The 22,379-nt window shown below is 46.8% G+C and overlaps 2 protein-coding genes and 1 long non-coding RNA gene across 3 annotated transcripts; 1 reads left to right on the top strand and 2 right to left on the bottom strand.

Annotated features, from left to right (window-relative positions):
• Positions 1-53: 53 nt before the first annotated feature.
• Positions 54-2,949, bottom strand: HYPK (huntingtin interacting protein K). Its single transcript, XM_026684657.2, has 4 exons — positions 2,745-2,949; positions 1,576-1,631; positions 394-445; positions 54-267 (listed from the first exon to the last, which is right to left on the bottom strand). The coding sequence occupies exons 1-4, from the start codon at positions 2,928-2,930 to the stop codon at positions 172-174; spliced, it is 390 nt and encodes a 129-aa protein (XP_026540442.1). The 5' UTR covers positions 2,931-2,949; the 3' UTR covers positions 54-171.
• Positions 2,950-3,099: 150 nt separating this feature from the next.
• On the top strand, positions 3,100-4,366 carry LOC148129723 (uncharacterized). Its single transcript, XR_015750831.1, has 2 exons — positions 3,100-3,372; positions 3,910-4,366. It is a non-coding gene; the product is annotated as an uncharacterized LOC148129723 (long non-coding RNA).
• Positions 4,367-7,290: 2,924 nt separating this feature from the next.
• On the bottom strand, positions 7,291-15,069 carry PDIA3 (protein disulfide isomerase family A member 3). Its single transcript, XM_026684653.2, has 13 exons — positions 14,876-15,069; positions 14,544-14,622; positions 14,319-14,436; positions 13,347-13,451; positions 12,602-12,731; positions 11,465-11,581; positions 11,254-11,379; positions 9,558-9,740; positions 9,241-9,349; positions 8,583-8,711; positions 8,259-8,338; positions 8,029-8,086; positions 7,291-7,662 (listed from the first exon to the last, which is right to left on the bottom strand). Exons 1-13 carry the CDS (start codon positions 15,016-15,018, stop codon positions 7,540-7,542), a joined length of 1,500 nt encoding a protein of 499 aa, XP_026540438.1. The 5' UTR covers positions 15,019-15,069; the 3' UTR covers positions 7,291-7,539.
• Between the last annotated feature and the right edge of the window lie 7,310 nt (positions 15,070-22,379).

Raw genomic sequence — 22,379 nt, 5'->3', positions numbered from 1 at the left:
GGTTAATTGGGGGAAGATAACTGGTTGATCTGGATCAATATAGACACAGTAAGTTAGAAAATCACACTTTTATTTAATAACTTCAAAATGTGTCGTACAGTGCATAACCTGCATAAAAAGGCCCACCAAGTGTTTTTTACTTTCTCCACAGAAATACACCTAGCAGAGTTCTCAGTTGGTAAGAGTGATAAGTGCATCCACCACATTGCCCATGTGTTCTCGTAAGCTGCGTTCTGCTGCTGCCCTAGATATCTCCATCTCATTCATCTAAAAAGAAAAAAGAGAAGGTAATTTTTAGCCAGTACAAATTGCAGGTATCCACACAGACCTTTCTAAGATGTCAAATGCCTCTGTTAAAGTCAAGCCAACTTGTTAGCTCTATGCTAGACTTACAATCAATTCCAGATCCTCTTTCTTGATGGTGACTTTTGCCAGTTCTTTTTCTCTACAATAAGGAGAAATGGTTCGGGATTATATTCATCCAAACAATAGTACAGTCCTTCTGTTCCTTCTTTCCCATATAAGTATGCCAGAGGGAACATAACAGAAATAATACTGCCTATACAACAGAATCCAAAAAAGCCCAGAATTGGTCTTCTAATAGCAAAAAGCAAACAAACAAACCAGACATCATCAGACATTAAAACAGATTTATTTCAGCTATTGCAGGTAAGCTCAACCTACAAGAGCAGATCAGTATTTAACGCCAAGTTAATTTCAAATGAATTTTAAACAAGCAAACCTGTAGAAGGGAAATTATAAAGTAATATAAAGTAAACATCGAAAACATCCCATCTCAGTTTAACAGATTAACACAGTTGAAGGGACCTTGCAGGTCTTCTGGTCCAATCTCCCACCCAAGCCGAAGACACTAAAGTTCTCAAAGAACTTCAGGGCATGCCAACCTTCCGGAGTATTCCAACTACTGCCAAGACAAGTAGAGTGATGTAGAATGGTACGTTTTGCACGTGCCTGAGAAAATATTTCACTGTTTTCCTCATGTGGTCACTATCACCCTTAAACTCAGCCATAATTTCCACCTAGGAAAAGCAGCTGAATTCTGTAGTTTTATACCTGTAAGCCAGTGGTGAGATTCAAATAATTTAAGAACTGGTTCTCTGCCCCAATGACTGGCTGGGTAGGTGTGTCTGGGTGGTCATGTGACAGTGGTGTTGCCAACTTGGCTAACCGCAAAGCAATTAGCTGATTTTTTCTGCTGTTTCTGGAGATCACAAATACGGATTCATTAGAAGATTGGGAGACTGGTACTTGTAGCATTGAGCTCCTTGCTTTTGAAATCCAGCACTTTTTGGATCAGTTGCTCAGGCTCAGCAGCCGGAGAACCAGTGGCATTCTGGCTGCCAAGCCCGAGCAGCTAATCTGAAGAATGCTGAATTTCAAAAGACAAGGAGCTCAATGCTACAATGAGAAGTGCCACAAAGCCATCGGCAAGAGGCCTGGGAGGGGAGACACACTATTCAGCCAGTTCACTGAACTGCGCAAAACGAACTAGATGAATCCCACCACTGCTATAAGCCCCAAGCTGCTCATTGGGAACAGAAGTTTGGAACTCACCGCTCCTGTTTTGCTTTCTGCTCTCTAGATCTTCGATCCCCTATCACTGACATGGCCTAGGAAAATCAAAACAAAAGGAAAGCTTAGACTTAGAAAAGTTTGCATATATAAAAACAGACTATGTAAGCAGGCATTGTTGAAAGTTTCACATCATCAAAAAAGTTTTTAAAATGCTTTGAACTCTTTCAGCAATTCTTCATTGTGGAACCACTTGAAACTGCAAAAGGGTAGAGTGGGAAATCTCCATGCACAGCAGGAGTTTCAATAAACCTGAGTCAGAGAATAACATAATTTTATTCTGCAGAATTCTTGTGTAAGAGGTACTCCAGAAAACCAATCTGATTTATCAGATAAATTAGAAAGGTCAGATTTGTATAGGTAGCAAAATCCCAAACTCCAAAGATTTTTGGAGCAACAGCATAACCCTAAAATGTGTAAGGTTTGGAAGCAGAAGCCTAAAATATATGTGATAAAGATTTAAGCTGGCTAAAACACTTCTTGCGTTTAGTAAAACAAAAAAGGTTGCAGATTAGGTCATACGCTTGTGACTTATAATTTACATATTTAGAAAAAATTACTTAGGTTTGTCTAAAACAGTAATATGTTTCTAAATAATGATTAAGAGAACATGGCAAAGATCATGTATTAAATACAGAAGAGCATAGGTGTTTGTGCTAATTTAGTTAGTAGGTTTATTGTTTTGTTTAAATTGTTTTAGACAATAACTATATTGTCTATAAGCTACCCAGAATTAGTTGAGTTGGGCACTATAAAATTAAATGAATTTGAGTGCAGGGGTGATGTAGAAAATTAAGTGTAAGCTTAATTATGGAATAGATTGTGCGTTGAGATGTATGAATTAACCTCCTCTACATCGCTGTGGGTGCACAGACATGGTTACCTTCTCGCGCGTGGGAATATGGACAGAACTTGAAATTAATCGGGGGGGGACTAATCTTCCACCCCGCATGAAATTCCACCCCAGGAAAAAGAAACGGCACGGGACTAGTCGGGCGCGAAGGCCGCTGCGTCCGGGCCATTCCAAGAGAACAGAAGGAACGGGAAGGCCGGCGGCCTAGAGCAAGGAGCGGCCAGGCGGGGCGCTTCTCGGAGGCAGCGTGAAAGCCCGACGGGGCTGGGACCCTTCCCGCCTCCCCATCGGCCCGCACCGTTTCCAGGTTGGAGCTCTGGATTTCTTTCTCCTCCGCGTAGTCGGTCACGCGCTCCAGGTCCGCCGCGCCGCTGTCGTGTTTCCGCGGCTTCTCGGCCGGTCGCCCGCCAGCACCATCCCCGCCGACCGCAGAGCCGTTGGGCTCGGCCTCCAGCTCCAGCTCGACATCCCCCTCGGCCGCCATCACCCTGCGCCTCCGCAATGACGCACTTCCGGCATGGCGCGCTGGGAACACCCGCAGAGCTCAGAAAGGGAAGTCGCGACGTGGCTTCCGGTGGAGGCAGCTACCGCTTCCGGCTGGCGGGTGGGAGGGGGGAACTTGGCGGAGGTGGCAACGGGGCCGGGGGAGGGGTGAGACGGGACCCGGAGGAGCTGCCAGGCGGAAAGCGGCGGCTAACGCGGAAGGAGGCTGGCGGCCAAGGCAGCGAGTTTCAGAGAGAAGCTCGGGCGGTCTCGGCCTTCCCAGTCCGCGCGGCGTCGGGCTCCGAATTCAGCGGCTGTGGAGAGCGGGGAGTGGCTGGAAGGAGCCGGCGGGAGAAGCCCCTCCGCGGTGGAGGCGGAGATCGCGGGGCTGAAGCCGCGCAAAGGCCTTCCTGGCTGCATCTGCAACCCGCCACCCATCCAAGGTTAGAAGATCCACAGATCTAGAGCAGTTTTTAAAGCTCAAATGGACAAAAAACCGCTGTGATCCTAAACCATTCAAAGTTGGGGACCACGTATATTTGTCCACAAAGTTCCTAAAACTATTGCAGCCCTCTAAGAAACTGGGACCAAAATTCATTGGCCCATTTTCCATCTCCAGAATTATCAACCCTGTTAATGTAGAGCTCCTACTCCCCAGGACACTTAGATACATCCAGTATTTCACTGCAGCCTACTCAAACCAGAGATTACTTCAAAACTTAGACCCCCCCCCTTCCGACATCTCCAACTCCCATTATGGTACATGGGGAACAACATTTTGAAATTAAAGATATCCTTGATCCGCACACTCTCTAGATCCACACAGTATTTAGTAGCTTGGGAACACCTTCCTTCCTCAGAAAATGAGTGGGTAGCCAAATGACATGTAAAAGCACCCACATTACTACGGAAGTTCCACCTGAAATACCCTCACAAACCATCCTAAGTTGCAAATGTAACACATATTTTATGTCTTCCAGGTGGATTTCTCAATTTTTTGAGGGCAATATGTCAGATCTGTGTATCTACCATTCTTCAATGGAAGGGGGGGGGAGTTTGATAAAAGTGATCCTTTTTTATGTAACCTGAATATCTTAATTCTTGAATTGAATCTGTATAACTTGCACATGATATACAACTGGGGATTGGAGCCCAGATGCCTAGAAACTTGTCACCTCTTGGAGAGATAGCAAGAGAAGGGGCCATAAAAATTCCAGCTCAGAAAGAAGCTTCCTGGGAAGCTCTTCTCAACTACATTCCCAGAAAAAAAAGGGGGTGGAGGGGAATTAACATGTTGCTTCTTTGTATTTGAGAAAATCCACACTGGACTAGGGGGAAGGGTTCTTTATCTAAGCTGCATGCCTGGAGGCATATTAGACCCTGCTTTGTATGTCACCTGGATATCTTCCTTTTCAATAAAGAGTTCCTTTTGAAATAGCCAGCTTTCAAAAGTTCATTCTTATAGTCTGAAGGGGAGAGTCTGGGCCTTACATACACCTAGCTAATAAAGTATTCCATTATATTCTTCCACAAGTTGCAGGATGGTAATGAATCACATGAAAAGGTTAAGATTCCAGCGCAAGCTTGGGGGAAAAAAGCCTTTGGGGAATACCCATTTTCAATGGGCAAGATGAATGACTTCCTAGACTACTGAATCCAGAATGGGAGGATAAATGCTGTTCCTGTATTCTGAAAGAAAGGAGGGGATCAAGGAAAAGGCAGGTCCCCAATTATTAAAACAAATAAAACCTATCACGTTACCACCTCCTGGAACACAACGCAAGACGTACTATTTGGAAAGTGAATTGTCTTAACTTTCATCTCATTTTAGTAGACTTTGGGAATTTTCTAGCGTATCTTCACTACAGCGAAGCATTTGACAAAATGCCCCACTGCTGTCCATTCTCATTTGCCTGCAGTTGACATTGACTTGATGGCACACAATCCTCACCTTTTCATGAACAATCTAGTTTAGGATGGGTTGCATGATTTAGTCAGGCAGCTCCACAGTTGGCTTGAAAAACCACCTCAGAGGCCAAGTTAGAACAGTGTTCTGCTCCAATTTTCAATGAAATCATGTCTGGGTTTACAAAATACACTAAATCCTGATCGTGAGGCCGTTTGCCAAGTTAACATGTACAGCCCCAAGAGCGCACATTGTGGTTTATCATCAAATTGAGACATGGCAAAACCAACAGCATCTGTGTTACTTTATCAAATCAGAATTGGAAGGCACCTCAGAGGCCTTCTAGTCCCAAGCAGACTCTCTTCCATTTCAGACAAGTGGCTGTCCAGCCTCTTCTTAAAAGCCTCCAGCGATGGAGCACCCACAACTTTTGAAGGCAAGCCATTTCATTGGTTAATTGTTCTGTCAAAAAGGTTTAGTTCTAGGTTGGTTCTCTCCTTGATTAGCTTCCATCCATTGCTTCTTCTCCTGCCTTCTGGTGCTTTGGAGAATACATTGACCCCTTTTTTTTGCCATCCCCTCAAATATTGGAACAATGCTATCCTGTTGCCCTTAGTCTATGTAATGCTAGCCTAATACTTGGTGCTTTCATGGCACCCAATGTCTTTAATGAAGAGGGGAAGCCTGAATTTCTATGCTGAATTTTATTTTGTTAGATAGGGCCCAATGTTCAAGACTGTTGAGATCCCTCTGGAATTTAAGCCTTAATCTTCTAGGGTGTTGGTCACTCTTACCTGTATAGCGTCACCTGGAAATCTTCTGTTCCTTCATTTCAATGGTTTATAATGTTGAAGAGTATTAGACCTAAAACAAACCACTGCTGGAGGCCCTGCTTACTTCCCTCCATGTAGTTACATGAAGGTGGTGATGGTGTCTATCCCACATTTGTTTAGCTTATCACAGTAGGTGGTCTACTTTGTCAAATAACTTACTGTAATCCAAGTATATTATGTCCACTACATTTTGCTGATCCACTAATTTAGGCCCTTGTCACTCAACAAGGGCCTAAAGGGACAGAAGGGGTAGCAGAAATAAAGCCAAGAACAAGGAGATGCAAGGCTGGGCGCTGATTTTAATATAGCCTTGGAATTACTGTTTTATTCATATTCTTTTGGCCCAGACACCAGAAAAGAGCTATCTGTCCAAATTTTCAGAGGATTGACATGTAAAATCAACTGTACAAATACTGGTGGGCTTCTTCCAGCAACTTTATGTTGGGGTAGTTCTCCACCTTTCCGTTCCCTGGTAATTTCAGCAGCTAGCCAAGCAGAGAACTTTCCTAACTTCCTTGATAATTCATTAGCCTAGGAATCAACATTGCTGTGTCCAGCTGAATCTTGTAACCTGGTCCACACAATGCAGTACCCTTGTGGCTTTGCTATGTATTTGGGGGTGGAGTGCCCAAGTGGGCTTGTTGCTGGCAATTAAGAGGGAATCCAGAGCTGGTTCCTATTCTGCAGTCAGGCTAATGCATCAGAACTGGGGAGAGGTATGGCCCAGATCAGTCAGAGAAAGCTGCCAAGGTGCCTATGGGCCAATGATCTTCTCAGATCAACCCACTTTCGAGCAATGCCATTGTGGAGCTTCACTGCATACGTTTAATACTTCACTGATAATGACTATCTGTGGCAAACTGTTTATGAACTGTTTTGCACTCAGTTTATTTTAGGTTCAAATAGTCCTACTTTGTGCAATACCTCAAAGGAGTAGGTTCTCAGTTTACTCCACACAATGAATCATTTAACAATTTCAGAAGGTAAAAACATGGCTAAGGAGACTGCCCCATCATCAAATTTAATTTACTTCCTTTCCCTACCACTATAAAACCCTAAGTAAGACCACACCTGGAATACTGCAACCATGTTTGGTCACCATACTACAAAAAGATGTTGAGACTTTGGGAAAAAATTCAGAGAAGAGCAACTAAGATGATCAAAGGCCTTGCAGACTAAAACATATGAAGAGAGGCTGCAGGATTTGAGTATTCTAGAGAAAACAATTAGGGGTGTCATGATAGCAGTATTCCAATATCTGAGGTAATGCCACAAAGAAGAGGGGGTCAAATTATTCTCCAAGGCACCAGAGGGCAGGACAAGAAACAATGATTGGAAACTAATCAAAAGAAGAGAAGCAACCTGGAATTAAGGAGAAGCTTCCTAACAGTGAGGACTGTTAACCAGTGGAACAGCTGCCCACCAGAAATCATTGATGGATGTTTTCAGGAAGAGGCTTGACAGTCCCCTTATTTGAAGTGGTTCTGCTTGAGCACTTCATTCACTTAGCCTAGGACTCAGACAGAGGCAGCTTTCAGTAGCCCCTCTTAAAGGCAAAGCCAGTAACACTGGCTCTCCACGCAAGAGGCTCCCTGGTTCCACCATCACACAGGAACTGGGGGTCGGGGGGCAAGGGTTCGTTTATTCGTTCATTCCTCCAAATGTACAAAAAAAATTAGAAAACAACACCCCCCCTCCAGTCCAGGGCATCCATGGCAAGTGCAGCTAAGACACAAGGGGCAGGTAAAGAAGTAGGACAGCAGCCACCGGCTCTCCTCTGCCGGAAGGATTTTGCTTTCCAGCAACGAAGCTGCACCACGGAGCCCTGGCCTTTTTTCCAGAGCAGCCGCCAGGCTCTCTGAACAAGGCTCTCACAGGTCTTCTTTCGGCACCTTCTTCTTCTTCTTCTTGGGCTTTTCATCTTCTTGTAGAATTGGTGGATACGTGGCCTCCCTCTTCAGATAGCTGACAAAGTCGCTCACCTCACGCCCGCCCTGGCAAGGAGAGAGAAGTGAGGCCAAGAGGGAGAGAAGCTGGCGAGATGCAGTCCACTGTTTACACCATCTACAATTCACAATAGTCCCCATCTTTTACCTGTGGTAGTCTAGGAATCCCAGTTGAACTCCAAACCGACTCACAATCACACTCCTCTTCCCTCCTTGGTGCCAAGGCGGAGTTGCCATTATCTTTTTGGGAATGCTTTTAAAAGATTCTAATCTAGTCTATTGCTCGGGTATTTCAGGGTGGTTTCCCTTCCAAGGCCCAATCCAACCAGACCAAATTTCTGCTGCTGTAATGTATATCCCATCTCTTTACCGAGAAAGTCCTGGTAGAAAGAAGCCAGAAAAAGATCTGCTCACCTCGTACTTCTTTGGATTTTGCTTGCTACCAGCAGGAGAAAAGTAAATTGTAGGGAAGCTGCAGCACAAAGAAAGATCCAGTCAGACATATTCAATCTTTTTTGGTAGCAAAGAGCAAACACGAATTTAACTGCTCCTCAAACCTCAATAAATAAATAAATAAAGCTCTTCTGCTGGTAGCAGATGTAGCTCACCAGGAAAAGCCAACAGCAATTCCTCGGCTTCCTTACCCTTTGACTTCATAAGGTAAAGGCACATCATTGGCTGTGGCATCCATCTTAGCTATAACAATGTGGGGGTCTTTGTTAAGCTGAAAAAGATAGGGAGGACAAAACTCTCAGCCCCCTGAGAAAATGGTGACTGAGATACGTATGGGAAGTATGTGAAGTCAAATGCAAAGAGGACACAGTATGTTTTAGCAGGAGAAGGAACTGCTGATATTTCCCATTCTTGGGACTCCTGGACCCAGAAAGGGACTCTCCCACCAGCCCCTTTACAGATAAAGTAACTTCTCCCAAGTTGAGGCAACTCTGGCTTCCTTTCCCCCCCCCTACCTTCTCCCCCAGCTCCTTGTATTTGGGTTCAAGATTCTTGCAGTGGCCACACCACGGGGCATAGAACTCTACAAGCACATCCTTGTTCTCTGCGTTTACTATTTCATCAAAATTTTCAGCCACAACTACCTGAGAAAGACAAGAAGGTTTAAATAAACAGACCAGAATTATATTGAAAGAACCAAAACACCTTATGGTAAAAAAAGCAGCTGCTTTCTCCAGACGCAAACTACCTGTTCTTTCCTTGCAATGTAAAGTATTGTCCAAACTCACATTTGTACAATGGTGGAGTAACATTACCAGCTTGAGTCACTTGTTTGCTCATATCAAGGTGAACTTGGCCCAGTTTCAGACAGCTATTTATGCTAGCATAGAAGTACTGTAAAATTTCATTCCCCTAACCTTCCTTCTATTTGTTTACTTACAGCCATTTAACGTACTGAAACAAGGAGAGCCATTACCATGCTCAATTAAGCATTGTGTTTTGAGAGCAAAATTTTGATTTTTTGTTGTTGTTATGGTGCACTTTTTTCCTAAGGGAATCAGGAGACTATACAAAAGGCTCTGCTTCCCCTATTATTTCAGAAACATTACAGCACCATATAAAATCTCTTCCCCAGTTACTGTGGGGTTAAAGGAAGACTAGCCCCGCTCTCACCTTCACCGGACCATCATTGTTCTCTGGAATAGGCTCTGATTTCAGGTATCTTTTCAGCTTTCCATCAAAATAATCCTGAAGGAATCTCTCCAAGGCTTTACCATCACGGCTGCAAATGGAGCAAGAGCTGCTTCAGCCATAGCATAGACCCATTGGTACTACCCTTAAGAGCTCCTAAGGAAATAACACAGGTCTCTCCTTCCCAGAACAATTCAATGGAAACTTTATCCTTCAGGAACTGTTTCCGTTTCAAAAGAAGGGGAACTTCCAAGTAGAAGCTGTTCACTCCCAATAAAGGAACAGAAATGTGAACTTACGAAAATTCCTCCTGCATGGCGAATTTTTCTCCTTTGGCTGTTCTGATAGCAACAACGGGGACATCACTGGTAGAACCATCAAGCCCAAACTCTGTGAGTTCATGGCCAAAAGTCTTTCGACTTGCAACAGCAAAATTAAGCTTGTGTCCAGCATCCAGGAAACTCCGAGCAACCTTCATCACTCTGCAGAAACAAGGCAACTGTCCTGTTATTGTCAGCTCAAGAAAATTGGATGGCCACGCCAAGATCTGAAGCCCCCCAAAAATACAACCAACTCCACAAGTAAACCTGGTGCGTGGTTTCAACTCCACACCTGCTCAATTGTGAATATTTTGCTAAGGATTGAATTCTACAATACCAGATCACATCTGCAAGAAACAAATTAATGGATTCACCCAAGTGAAAAACAAAATTAGAACACCTGTTTCCCAGGTAGTATTTTTAAATGTGATACTGCCAATAAAAAGAGTGGTTATAAAAGTGAAAGTTATTTCAGGGAAACACCCTGTACTTATTTTCTAAGGAAACTTGTTTTTGAAGCAACAACTCTTCAGACACAAAAAGGACAAGCACAGATCTTTTCTGCTATTGCTTGTGCACCATCTTAATCATTCCTGGTCTATGAAACCAACTTTATATTGTTAACAAAGGGATAGTCACCTATTCATCATCCTGCCTTTAGTGCTTTTTAAAATAGTGCAAGAAAATCCTGGGACCAGCTCCCTACAGGCGACAGGTCTTCAAAGTAACTGCCCAGCTCCTCTTTAGCCATTCAGCAGCAAGCTTGCTCTCTGCCTTCTGTCCGGTCCCCCCAGTCTATCACTGCTTCTTTACCTCACTCCCCACAACAGAAAGTTTATGTGATGACCCAGGGCGTGGCACAAAGGCAACATAGTCAAATAAGCAAGAAGTGTCCCTTTAGTATCTCCAACTTTGCCCCCAATGTCCAGGTTACCTTCAGCTGGAGAAAAAACTCTCCCAAGAAGTCTTTAAGTGGAGGAAATTCAGTCCGAAAACAAAGTACATACAAACTGTAAATAAAAATCCACGCAAACCACGCTGCAGTAATTAACTTGACAGGGCAGGAAAAGGAATTTGAGATTTGAAAGCCCAGCAAAGCACACACAGTTGGGAAGACGCCAGGAACACAGATAAGCCTAGGCAAAACCAGATAATTCACAATTTGCTCCCAACAACTTTGCTGTGCACAGCTTCCCTTTTTAAAGCTGCAGCTAATGAAAGTTGCAGTTAATGAAGGGAATCAGGGCCCTTTCCTCCCCTGTAAGCCACACAACTCACGTTGCTCCCTTTTCCATTCCTCCATGCGTGCCCTAGGATGAAGAGGGGGTGGGCCTGGGTCTTTCTCTGAACTCCCTCTCCCCTGCTCTGCCCAGCTGGACTTTGCCCTTCCTCAGTTTCTTCCACAGCCAAGGGAGTCACACACCCACTCCCTGTCAGCTGCTCAGCCTCCCCCTCCAAATCAGATTCCTGACAGGGGCATGACAGTTTACTTTCAGAAGACCTATGTTCTAACAATACTTTTATTTATTGGCTTTTGCAACTTGGCTGCAGGGGAACCCTATCTGGCAGATATGGCTTTCATGTTGTTTACTGTTTCCTCCAATAGTCAGATTTCATCTGGAATAAAATTGGTTCATCTGTCCACAGAATCCTTGACATAGAAATGGAAACTTACCTATTGCGCCAATAATTAGAGCCTTTGGGATTCTTTTCATAATCTATGTCATAATAAGCCACTAAAATATCTTTCCCTTGGATCAATTCTTTATTGTCTTCAGTCATGTGTGGGCATAAACCAAAGCTGAAATACAGAAACTCCCTTTTGTTAGTACGTGAATCCCATTCAAACAAACATACTTGCTATAGAAGAGAAACTATACACTCACATGTTCTCTTGAAGAAACTTCTTGATCTTGCCAGTTGTGATTTTTTCTTCTGTATATCGCACAGAATTGTCCTCAAACTTGTTTGCAAGGTGTTGTGGACGGAACATGACAATGCCCCTGTGAAAAGGAGACTGGTGCATTTTGACAGTCAAACACAATCAAGCATCACCCCAGAACACATCTCTTTGGTTCACAGAACTTTAAGAGTCGGAAGGAGACCAAATCAGGCATGATATTCCCCTCTGAAAAAAAAATCGGGGCCGGCCAAAAGAGACCCCCCCCCACCGCGCGCCAAGAAATCGCTGCCCAGCTCCCTTTCGCACCGCCCGCCTGCCCACCGCTCGCACCGCCCGCCCGGCCTCCGCTCGCACCGCGTTGCCTCGGGAAGGGAAAGGCAAAACCAGGAGCCGCTGCTGCCGTTGCAAAGTGCCGCCACGGCTCTTCCTTTTTGCCTTTCCCTTCCTGAGGCAACGCGGGACTGGAGCCACGCAGAGCCGCGCTGGCGGTAGCAACTCCTGACTCGGGCCTCCGAGGGGAGGGGAAGAAGGAGAAGAAGGGGGGGGGCGATTCCCAAAAAAATCGGAATTCCGATTTTAATCAGAAGAATATCATGTCTGGACCAAATGCAATGCCCTTCACACTGCAAGATTCACTGAACCATCATCCCCTACGGATGACTGAAGGTTCCTCCAGGACAGGACCTCAGTCCCTGAGCAAGTCTCAGCTGCTTGAGCCAATTCCACAGGGAGAAGCTAACACACAGCCAGCAAGCACATCAAGTTCTGACTTGCCTGCACCTGCAGATGGATAAACAAGAACCAGTCCAGAAGGGACTTGGCAACTTGTGCCCCTGTATAAATGTGACACCCCACCTTTCACAGAAGGCTACTCAGAGCAAGGCTTAAGCATTCTAAAGACCTGTGTCATATATGTGACCCTTCAAAGACCAAAAACAATAGTAAAAACTCATTCACGTAAGTTAGCACTATAAGTTCTGCACTTTATATTTTGAAAATATATAAGCAGCTTCTAAAGTTGATTGGTCGGCAATCACACAAAAATATGAACAAACCTCATAACCTCTATAACCTTTTAACCCAAATCAGGAAAATACAAGGGCAACCACTGAACACTTACTCGCCATCTGGTTCATATTTCTTAATGAGATCCTCATCACTGACATGCCCAAAGCGGTAATGGTCCCTCAAATTGCTTGCTGCTTTCATGTATTCTGAATGTGCATCACCGAACAGCTCCCTGAAGAATCCTGTAGTTCATAAGAAATAAATAGCTAAAAGACACAATGCATGACTGTTCTTTAAAATAACAAGAAATTCAAGCCTATCAAAGATTTAACATCCCTCACTGTTAAACCTTTGTTAGCTGTTTATGTTATAGATGAGAAATATCTGGTAAAACCAAAAGTTAGCATTTTATTGTTGAATGTTGATAGTATCACTTTCTGTGTTGAGGTCTATGTATATTTCATAAGGGGTTACCTTACGACCTAATCCACAAGGAATGGGCCACACACAAGTCTGTCCCAGCTTTCAAATCCCACCCAACACAACCAACCGATGCCTTTGGTATTTTTATTGGGGAGCGTGCCTTGCCAAGACAGGTTCTCATCTGAAGGATGAAGTAAACAGCATTTCCAATAGGAAAACAGAAGGCAAGAGATAATTCACACCAACTGGAGATCAAGTTAACATTTTTTTAAATGCAGCATACTTAACTTGGTTAGCAAATCATCCCATCCTACCTTTATCTAATCCATAGGTCCATGAAACAATCCTCCACAGAAACAAGAATTTAAAAAAAAGTCACTAATTAAGGTAAGCACTGATCTATATTGTGATCTCCTGCCCCACAGACTACTTACCCACCACAGCAGCATCCTTTTCATTGATGAACTTCTCAAAGCCCTCAGGAGAAAGGGGGACCGAGGCAGGCCCGGCCTGTTTCTTTAGATGGCTCACAATTCCATCTTAGGAGAAAAAAAGATATATTTAAAGGCCACTATTGTTTAGAGACTCACACTGACATGTGCAAAAGCCCCAAGGGAAAAGGCTGCAGTGTGCTGTACACCAATCATTGGTTCAATGCCATTGTTCTGTTATTATAGGCAAATATCTTACTCCCACATCTACAAGTAGTCCTTGACTTACAACGGTTTATTTAAAGACCATTCAAAGTTATGACAGCAGTGAAAAACTTATGCCAGTTTTTCATACTAATAGTTGTAGCATCCCCATGATCAAAATTCAGATGCTTGGCAGCTTACTAATGATGGTTGCAGTGTCCCTGGGTCACGTGATCTCCTTTTGCAATCTTCTGACAATCAAAGTCAACTGGGAAGCCAGTTTTGTTTAACAAGTATGTTAGTAACTAAACAACTGCAGTGGTTCACTTAATAAGTGTGGAAAGGGAAGGTCTTAAAATGAGGCAAACTCACTTAACCCGGGTCTCACTCAACAGAAATGTTGGGCTCAACTATGGTCGCAAGTCAGATTGTCTGGAGCGACCGGACAGTTTCCAACACCAGCCCATTGTGACCATCGAGCTGCAAGGGGAGAATCCGGAGCCCAAAGCCGCAACTGGGAGGGGGGCGGGGCACGATTTAAATCTGCAGCAGCCCCACGGGTGCTCAAGAGGGTCCCGGGCAGCCAAGGAAGAGAAGCGCCGCCACACGCCTCCGGGGTGGGCAGCAGACCCACAGGAGAGGTGCGGAGCCTGCAGCGGGACTCTGGCCAGGCGTCCCGCAACGCCCCGGGGCCAGAAGCAACCCGAAGCCCCCCCACAAGGGCCTTGCAAAGCTCCGAGGGCTCGAGCAGCCTCCTCGGGGGCCGCTCACCGGCTGTCCTGGGCCCGTCGTAAGCGCCAGACTCCTCCCCGTTGCGGAAGATCTTCAGCGTCGGGTAGCCGCTCACCCCGTACTTGTTGCAAGTCTCCGAATTGGCCGTGCAGTCGACCTGGGAGGGGAGGGGAGGGGAGCGCGTTGCCGTCCCGGCCAAGACCTCCGCCTGCCCCGGGCTCGGCTCCCCAGCCACGCCGCGCCCAGGCCCCCGCGCCCACGTACCTTCACCAAGGGGACGATTCCCTTCAGCCGCGTGGCCGCCGCCTCGTACTCGGGCGCCAGGCGCTTGCAATGGCCGCACCTGCAAGGCGACGCAGCCGGTCAGCCCGCGCCCTTCCCCCCGCCCGCGCCGGGGCCTCGCGGCAGCCAATCCACGACCGCCCGCACGCCGCGGCAGCCACTCAGGAGAGGCCACGGCAACGACGCCCCGCCCCCTGGCGCCCGGGCTGCAGCCGCAGCGCCAGGCCCGCCGCGAGGACGCCCCGCGCCTCCCTCTGCCGGAGCGTCTCGGCGGGCGAGGAGGCCGGGAACGCCGCGCGGCCGTCCCGACTCACCAGGGCGCGTAGAACTCGACGAGGGCGACGTTGCGGTCGGCTAGGCCGCTGTCGAAGTCATCATCGCTCAGCTCCAGCACGTCGGAAGCGCGGGCAGGCCAGGCCGCCGCGGCGAGAAGCAGCGCGAGGAGCAGCGTCGCCATGAGACCCAGCGGAGAGGACGGGCGGGAGCGGCGACGGTTTTCACTTTCCCCGGCGATCGCCTCAGCGCGGGGCTAAAGAGGAAGCGGAAGGCCCGCCCCCTGCGCAGACGGGCCGGATCCATCGTGTGGCATCCGCCCATTGGCCCGAGCGTCTCGGCCGGGGTGGAGCTTCCCTCGTCGCCGGGCGACGATTCGGCGCGGCGCGGCCCGCCTCTCCTGGCTCTCGGGTTCGCGCAGGCGCCGTGGCGCGGGGGGGCGAGGCTAGAGCCTCGACGGGAGGGCGAGGCCGCCTCGGCCGTAGGCGGAGTCCCGGAGCGAAGCCCTCGCTGCCACCTCAGCCGCCTAGCCGGAACGGGTCGGCGAGCCTCGGGGCTGCTGCTGCTTCGGGCGGCCGCGGAGGGTCAGGAGAGGCGCAGGGCGGGAGAGGACGGGCGGAGCGGCTCTTTCCGTTCCGCGGAGCCCGGGAGTGCAGGACGGGGCCCTCGGCCGCCCGCTCTCCGTTCGCGGAGAAGGCGGCCCGGCGTTGGGGAGCGGGCTGGCACGGAGGCGGCTCTGCTGCCGGGAGGAGAGGAGCCGCGCCTGTCCCCTGGCTGAGGGCAGCTGCCCCGAAGGCGGAAGCGGAGGAAGAGGAAGGGGGCCGGGGGTGTGAGAGGAGCGCCTCCCACCTTCTCTCCTAACTCCGCCATAAAGTTTAACGGCCCCTTTGCACTCTCTGCCTCTCTTTAGACAACCAAGGATTGGATCCGCTTTTTTGGCTGCTGCCACAAATTCCTGGCTCATCTTGAAGTGGTCGCCCACTAGGACTCCCTCTCCCCGGGACTGTCTTGGAGCCCGGTTTTGCTTCGTTGGCTGCGTCCTGCCAGCTTCGTGTCATCGAGTCCCCTTGCTATTCCCTCATTTTTCCATCTGGATTACCCTGAAAGTTTAGTAATTCTTCACTGATAGTGTATGGATGAGTTGCAACACAGAGAATTGTGTACTAAGACTTGAGTAATTTTGACTATAATTAATACGTAATAAGATGTTATCAGAAGACTTATAATATTTTAAAGTGTTACTTAAACACTTGATTGAATACCATATATGTCAGACTTTTGAGGTGGACAGGTCCGGAAACAACACAGGAAATATTAGAATGCCTCTTTATTGATATGGGATGTGATCAAATCTTAGGATCTGATCATTTCTCTTTTCCTTCCTTTTATATCCAAGCGAGACAAACTGGGCCAGTTCCAAGAGTCTTCCTTGCTTCTTCCTGTCTTTCCGGTTTAAGCTGGTGCATATGCAATGGCTGCCAGATCCTTCCTTCAAGGCAAGCTCCATCCCCTATATCGGTGGTCACCAATCAGTGGGCTGGGGACCACTGGTGGTCCACAAGAAAATTTTGGTCTGCAGAGAAATGTCACCCCCAAAGGACCCCTCCCAAAGCAATTAATCCAGGCTGCATGGGAACACAAGGCTGCACGGCCCACATGGCCCATGGGAACACAAGGCTTGCATCGCTTGTATTGCGAACAACACAAGGTAGTGAGAGGAGGGGGGGGAGTGCGGAGGGGGGGAACTTGCCCACTCGCCCCACGCACCTGGCCTGCCCACCGGGCTGCTTCTTTCCGCTTCTGCTTTTGGCTGCACGCAAGGAAAGCAGCAAAAGCCTTTTCCCCAAACTCCACCAGAAATGAGTCTTTGGGACCCTGCAAGGCCTCCTGCTCCAAGAGGCTGCGCCGGCACGACAAGTCTCACAAAGATTCATTTCTGGTGGAGTTTGGGAGAGAGAAAGACTTCTGCTGCTTTCCTTGCATGAAGCCTAAAGTCTGTCTCTCTCTTCCCCTGAGAACAGAGCTAGAGATGGTATCCTGTGATCCCAAATAAAGAATGATCGGTAGGAAAACGGGGTGGGGAATTTTCCTGCAGACTTTTTGGGGGATTTTCCCAGGGTCTCTGGTCCGTGGGATTTATTATGAATTTGGTGGTCCCTGAGGTCCAAAAGGTTGGCAACCCCTGCCCTATATCACTCCCTTCTTCAATGCAGACTCCTATCCTGGCACAGCGTTATTGGAAGCAACTCTATTGGCTCCCCATTCCCTCCCTCAACCCTGCTTGGCTGTTGCCCCTGGTTGCAGACAAATCTTGTCTGCGGGTTCGATGGACTGCAAAGTCCTCTCTTCCCATTGCAGGATGGTCCAAAATGGAGAATTTACCAGGGCAGGAAGCACAGAGGGCCCTTCATCCTGAGGTTCACAGGGATGGGATTTGGGTGAGAATTTCAGAATGAACTTTCATAAAAGCCAGCATTTGGAGATCAAACATGACTGGCTTAATTTGCTTCATAAATGGGAAAAGGCCAATAAGCATTGAGTTCAGCATTTGGGGCAACCAGGCCGAAGGCAGACAACATAGCAGAAAGCTACATCAAATCTCTAATGGCAATCTGGGCACCCGAGTGCTGGAGGCCTGCAGTTCCCTTGCAGGTGACAGATCAGCCCAATGGCCTGGCTGAGGAGAGACAGGGCCCCTCTAGGGCTGTCCTAGTAATTGAGTCTCCTTTCTCTGATCCAAATGGAGGGAGGCCCACAATCTGAGAACCTATGGTTGACCAGGTTTAATCAGCCGTGGGAGAAAGGTCAGCCGGGGTATCAGGGAGTGCGGAGCACAGGGACCAAAACAGTATAGATGGGGGGGGAGTTGTAGCACCCCTGTGATTGTAAGTTGTAAGTGCACTCCCATTTTGATCACATGACCATGGGAATGCTGCAACATGCGTAATTTTGAGGATTCACTGTCACCTTAACTTTGAATGGTTGAAGACTACCTGCACTTGAAGCCTCCACCATAGAAACAAAGGGGTGTGCCAGAGGTCGAGAAAACTGCAAAAACCGCTCCCCTTGCCATTTCCCCCATTCTTTACCTCCATCCATTAAAACTGGAACAATTCTTCCCAATTTTTTGAAGTGCGTTGTCTTACTCATATCTCAGCTGACTACCAATCCATCTCAAAAATGTTCAGTCAGAGCTCAAGTTCAGTGCAGGAAAAGGGGTGAGTGCAAAGAGGCCCTCCTGGCACAGCTGCCATCTACTGTTCAAGCATCTCAGCTCCTGCCCCAGAAAGTGACGGGTAAAGCCATTTTGACTACATTTCAGAGACAGCAAAACTGACTACTTTGATGAAAGACAAAAGTCCTATCTAACTTTGTTTCCACATGGAAACCACTTTTGGACTGGATAAAGTTTTGATTTTGGGATTTGATGATTAGATGTGTTGTGGTTATAAATATGTGTTTTTATTAGATTTGTATGCTGTATATTTTTATGTTTAAGCTTAAACCCAATTTTTCCTTTTCTGTTTTGTATTTTATCTTTGAAACATAATAAAGTTCAATTGAAAACTATTTTCTATTGAAATTGACTATAATAGCAGAATCTTGCAAGACTGATTGCCATCCTCCTTATGCACCTTATCCTGAATTAGAGGCGCCTCTGCCCAAACCCCTTTTGAATAATTTCTTGTCGTCCAGGACTTTAAAAAAACAAAACACTTCAGCCTTGTTTGGCTAGGTAGCAGCTTCTGCGTAACTCCATCAAGATCATCTTTGCTCTCTACAAGCAGTAGTGAGAATCCAGGAAGACCACCAGGTTGCATCCAAGTCCCAAAGGGGAATGACGGAACTAAGTGTGGAAGCTTCTTGGACCTGGTGTCTTCTCGTGAGGAGCAGCTGTCCAGAGCAGGACTCGCCAACCTTTTGGACCTCAGGGACCACCAAACTCATAATTTTAAATCCCAGGGACCACTAGCCGGTTCTGTGGGCTTGGCCTAATTTGTGGGTATGGATTGGTGGTCATGTGACTGGCTGGGCATGGCTTTTATGTAAATATAAATATTTATATAAATATTGATTTTTTTATTAAAAAAGAGCAACTTTTACCCAAAATCAGGCAAAGTAGGCAGGCAGATTGAGTGGCTCATAGAATCACAGATTCATTCAGAGATCGATCTATCTGCCATTGGCTAGCTCAGTCTGTCACATAAAATTTGCTTGCAAACAAACTCATAAAATTTGCTAGCAAGCAAACTCACAAAATTAACTCACAACACACCATATATGTAAATATTGAATTTTTTATTTAAAAAAAGCAACTTTTACCCAAAATCAGGCAAAGCAGGCAGGCAGATTGAGTTGCTCACAGAATCATTCAGTGATCTATGTATGTGCCATCGGCTAGCTCAGTCTCAAATTTGCTTGCCGAGTCTGCACTGAATAATAGAACCTTCAGTCCTAAGGGAGGTTCGGCTGTGCTTAAAAGCAGAGCTGAAGATCTAGCTAGAAAGCAAGAAATCCAACCATTTCCTGCTTCCTAGCTAATCTAAATCTCCTAGCACAGCAGAACAGCTGATGGTCGGAAAAAGAAAAAATGGCAATTTAGCAGGCAAGTTTGCCGGGTAAGGAGTGGGTGGGTGGGGATGGTTCCTGCGGGCCATGTGGGCGGCTCAGCCTTGTGTTTCTGCACAGCCTTGATTAATTGCTTTGGGGGGTGCTCTGGGCGTGAGATTTCTCTGCAGCCCACCAAAATTTTCTTGCGGCCCAAGGGTTGGCGACTGCTGGTCCAGAGCACCTATGGTGATCTCAAGTCCTCCCCTTGTCTGGAGAGGAACTATGAAAGAGACAACCTACTCACTGCCTTTGTACTACACTCCACTTCATCTTCAGCCCACTGTTTCCTTCTCAGAAGTCCACATATTTGATCCACAGTCACTCTCACCAAGGCTGAATCCAAGTCTGTTCTGCCTCATCCAAGCCTGATATCATTTATATATACTGATGACACCTGATTGCCTGTTAACCTTCCCACATAGATGAGATAGGAAGCATGACTAAATGGACTAATTCTACTTAATTAATTAAGGCTACATTAAGTCTTGCAAGTCTGAAAGTGCAAATATCTCACTGCCTCTTTACAGCCAGAATCATTAATAGCAATAGCACCCTGCTTCACAGTGCTTTCCAGCCCTCTCTAAGCATTTACAGGGTCAGCCTCTTGCCCCCAACAATCTGGGTCCTCATTTTGCTGACCTCGGAAGGATGGAAGGCTGAGTCCACCTTGAGCCTGGTGAGATTTCAACTGCCAGACTGCAGGCAACCAGAGTCAGGAGGAGGACTGCACTGTAACCACTGCAAAAATCCTGAGTTTCTTTCTTTGCCTGTTAGGCAGCTGAGGGCTCCTTCTCCCCAGCTCATCATTCCCTGAGTGGCATCTATTCCCATAGTTTTTCCCACATATTCATTCCAAGAAAGGAGTTCATTTGATGGCATAATATAGACATTAAACAGAAGATGGGGGTGGGAGTGTTTTGCTTCTGTAGGTATCCAGACTCAGTCTCTTTCCCTAAGGGAGAGGAGCCACCACCAACATGCCCCCCCGTTCTTAATCTCTAAAGTATTTACATTTTTGAGCTTATCCTACGAGCTCTACTCCTACCCTCTGGAGCAAATGAGAATTAAGTCTGAACCCCCTACAATATGACTGCCCTTCAGATAGTTGGACCGCTATTTTTCCTGCAATTTAAATGTATTTTGGTCTGTGGAGTCATTGGTGGTTTGCTAGCAGACATTTCATTATTGAACTAGGTAACATCATCAGTGCTATGGGGTTTGCTCATATGTACAGTAGCTTCCTGCCAGTGTTGAAGGAGTGTGTTCTTGATATTTCCTTGAATAGAGAATAGTTTTCTGCTTGCTTGTCTGGTGTTAATCCCTGCTTATCTAGGTCTAGGCTCCTGGAGGTCTTTTCTGGTCTTTTTTACTTAGTTTCTTAAATTATCTCTCTTGAATGTGTTAAGTATGGTTTATTTCTGTGTGTCTGTTGATGGTCAATTTCTCTGAATGTCAAGCTTCCAAGATTTCCCTAGCACTTTTGGGTTTAGCTTGGTCTAGCATGCTCTATTTCCCAACTGAAACTGTGGTTGAGTCTGTGTGTTGTGAGATTAGGAAGTTTTCATCATGTTTTCTGATTGCAGGATGGTGCACAAACGACCAGGCTCAGAGAGCACCAAGGACTCCACAGTTCAAAATTAAGCTACCTGAATTCTCTTCTATTGATACCTCATCCTGAAGGTATCCTGAACTTCCCTTGGAACCCAACAGGGTCCATTAGTTACCTAAGCAGCTCAGTCCAATGGTCCCTGCCTTCTACCATGGGAACACAAGAGGGCAGCACCATCAAGCCAAGTTCTCTGATTTTCTGATCTTCCTTCTATGTCTTCCTTTTATACATGTTATTCCTGCCACAAAATCCAAAACACTTCTAAAGGGTGACTTGTGCATGTGCTTGTCCTTGATGACATAGAGAAACTCCATGATTTTTATGATACCCTTCGGAGCTGCACCAGGCCGAATGCTTTTCAGGGACAGATTGCAGCCTCAAGATCAGCCTTGATACCTCACCAGAACCATGCAATGGAATCCAGCGGGACGCTCCACAGCACCAGTACAAAAGCAAAACCCAACTGTTTCCTAAAGCCCAATGTCACAGGGTCTCATAGTTGCATCACAGCCCCATTCCCCATGCTGGAATAGCAGCTGGCATCAAACATAAAATCCAGGTAGGCACATACCTGAAAACTCTTCTCTGGGCCCAGGCTAGTCAGCCAATTCCTCTGTGGACAGATTATAATCTGGACTATCTGGAAACCAGACCAGGAAGGATCAGGTGAGCAGAAGGCAAGCCACTTTTGGACTCTTGCTTCGGAGCCTCCTCCCAGTCTCCACATTAATGGTATTGAACCACATGACTGGTCTGCAGGTAACACTTGGAGAGAGGGCCTCAAGTATTAATAATTGATTAAAATTGTATGTCGCCTAGCTTGTGACCGACCACTTGATCTAGCAGCTGGACAGAGCCTCCTGCCATGAGGGGCCGAGGCAGCCTTTGATAGCATTGACAGTGGGATACCAAAGAACAGGCCCAGTTGGTGAGAAGGGGGTCACCCTGCCAACCTCTCCTGGGTGGGCCTCTCCAGGGCTCACCCTGCTCTTGTATGGATTCTTATGCTTGAGAAATTTTTGGGAGAGTGTCTCTTGAATGCGGTACCATCTCATCAATTTGCTGAGGGTTTTTGTCAGTCCATTAGGATGCGACTATCCCAGGTTTCTTCCAGGAGGGGCGCTGCAGCCCTACCAGCTGCTCAGGTCCTGACCCAAACATCTTCCAAACCCAGCAGGCTGGAAAGAATTGGGGAGGGTCTATGTGGGCAAATGGGCTTCTAGCAAATTATATAAACTTGCCAAATTACAACAGCAAGCCCCCACCCCAGCAGCTAAGAAATGAGGCAGGAAGAGCACAAATTGGCATCACAAAGGCCTGTTCTC

This window comes from Notechis scutatus, chromosome 11, assembly GCF_049901735.1.
Source record: "Notechis scutatus isolate UNSWTSFEM ecotype Mainland chromosome 11, rNotScu1.2, whole genome shotgun sequence".
NCBI classification, from domain to species: Eukaryota; Metazoa; Chordata; class Lepidosauria; order Squamata; family Elapidae; genus Notechis; species Notechis scutatus.
Note: the sequence above shows the minus strand (reverse complement) of the source record. Positions and strands in the feature narration are given on the sequence as shown.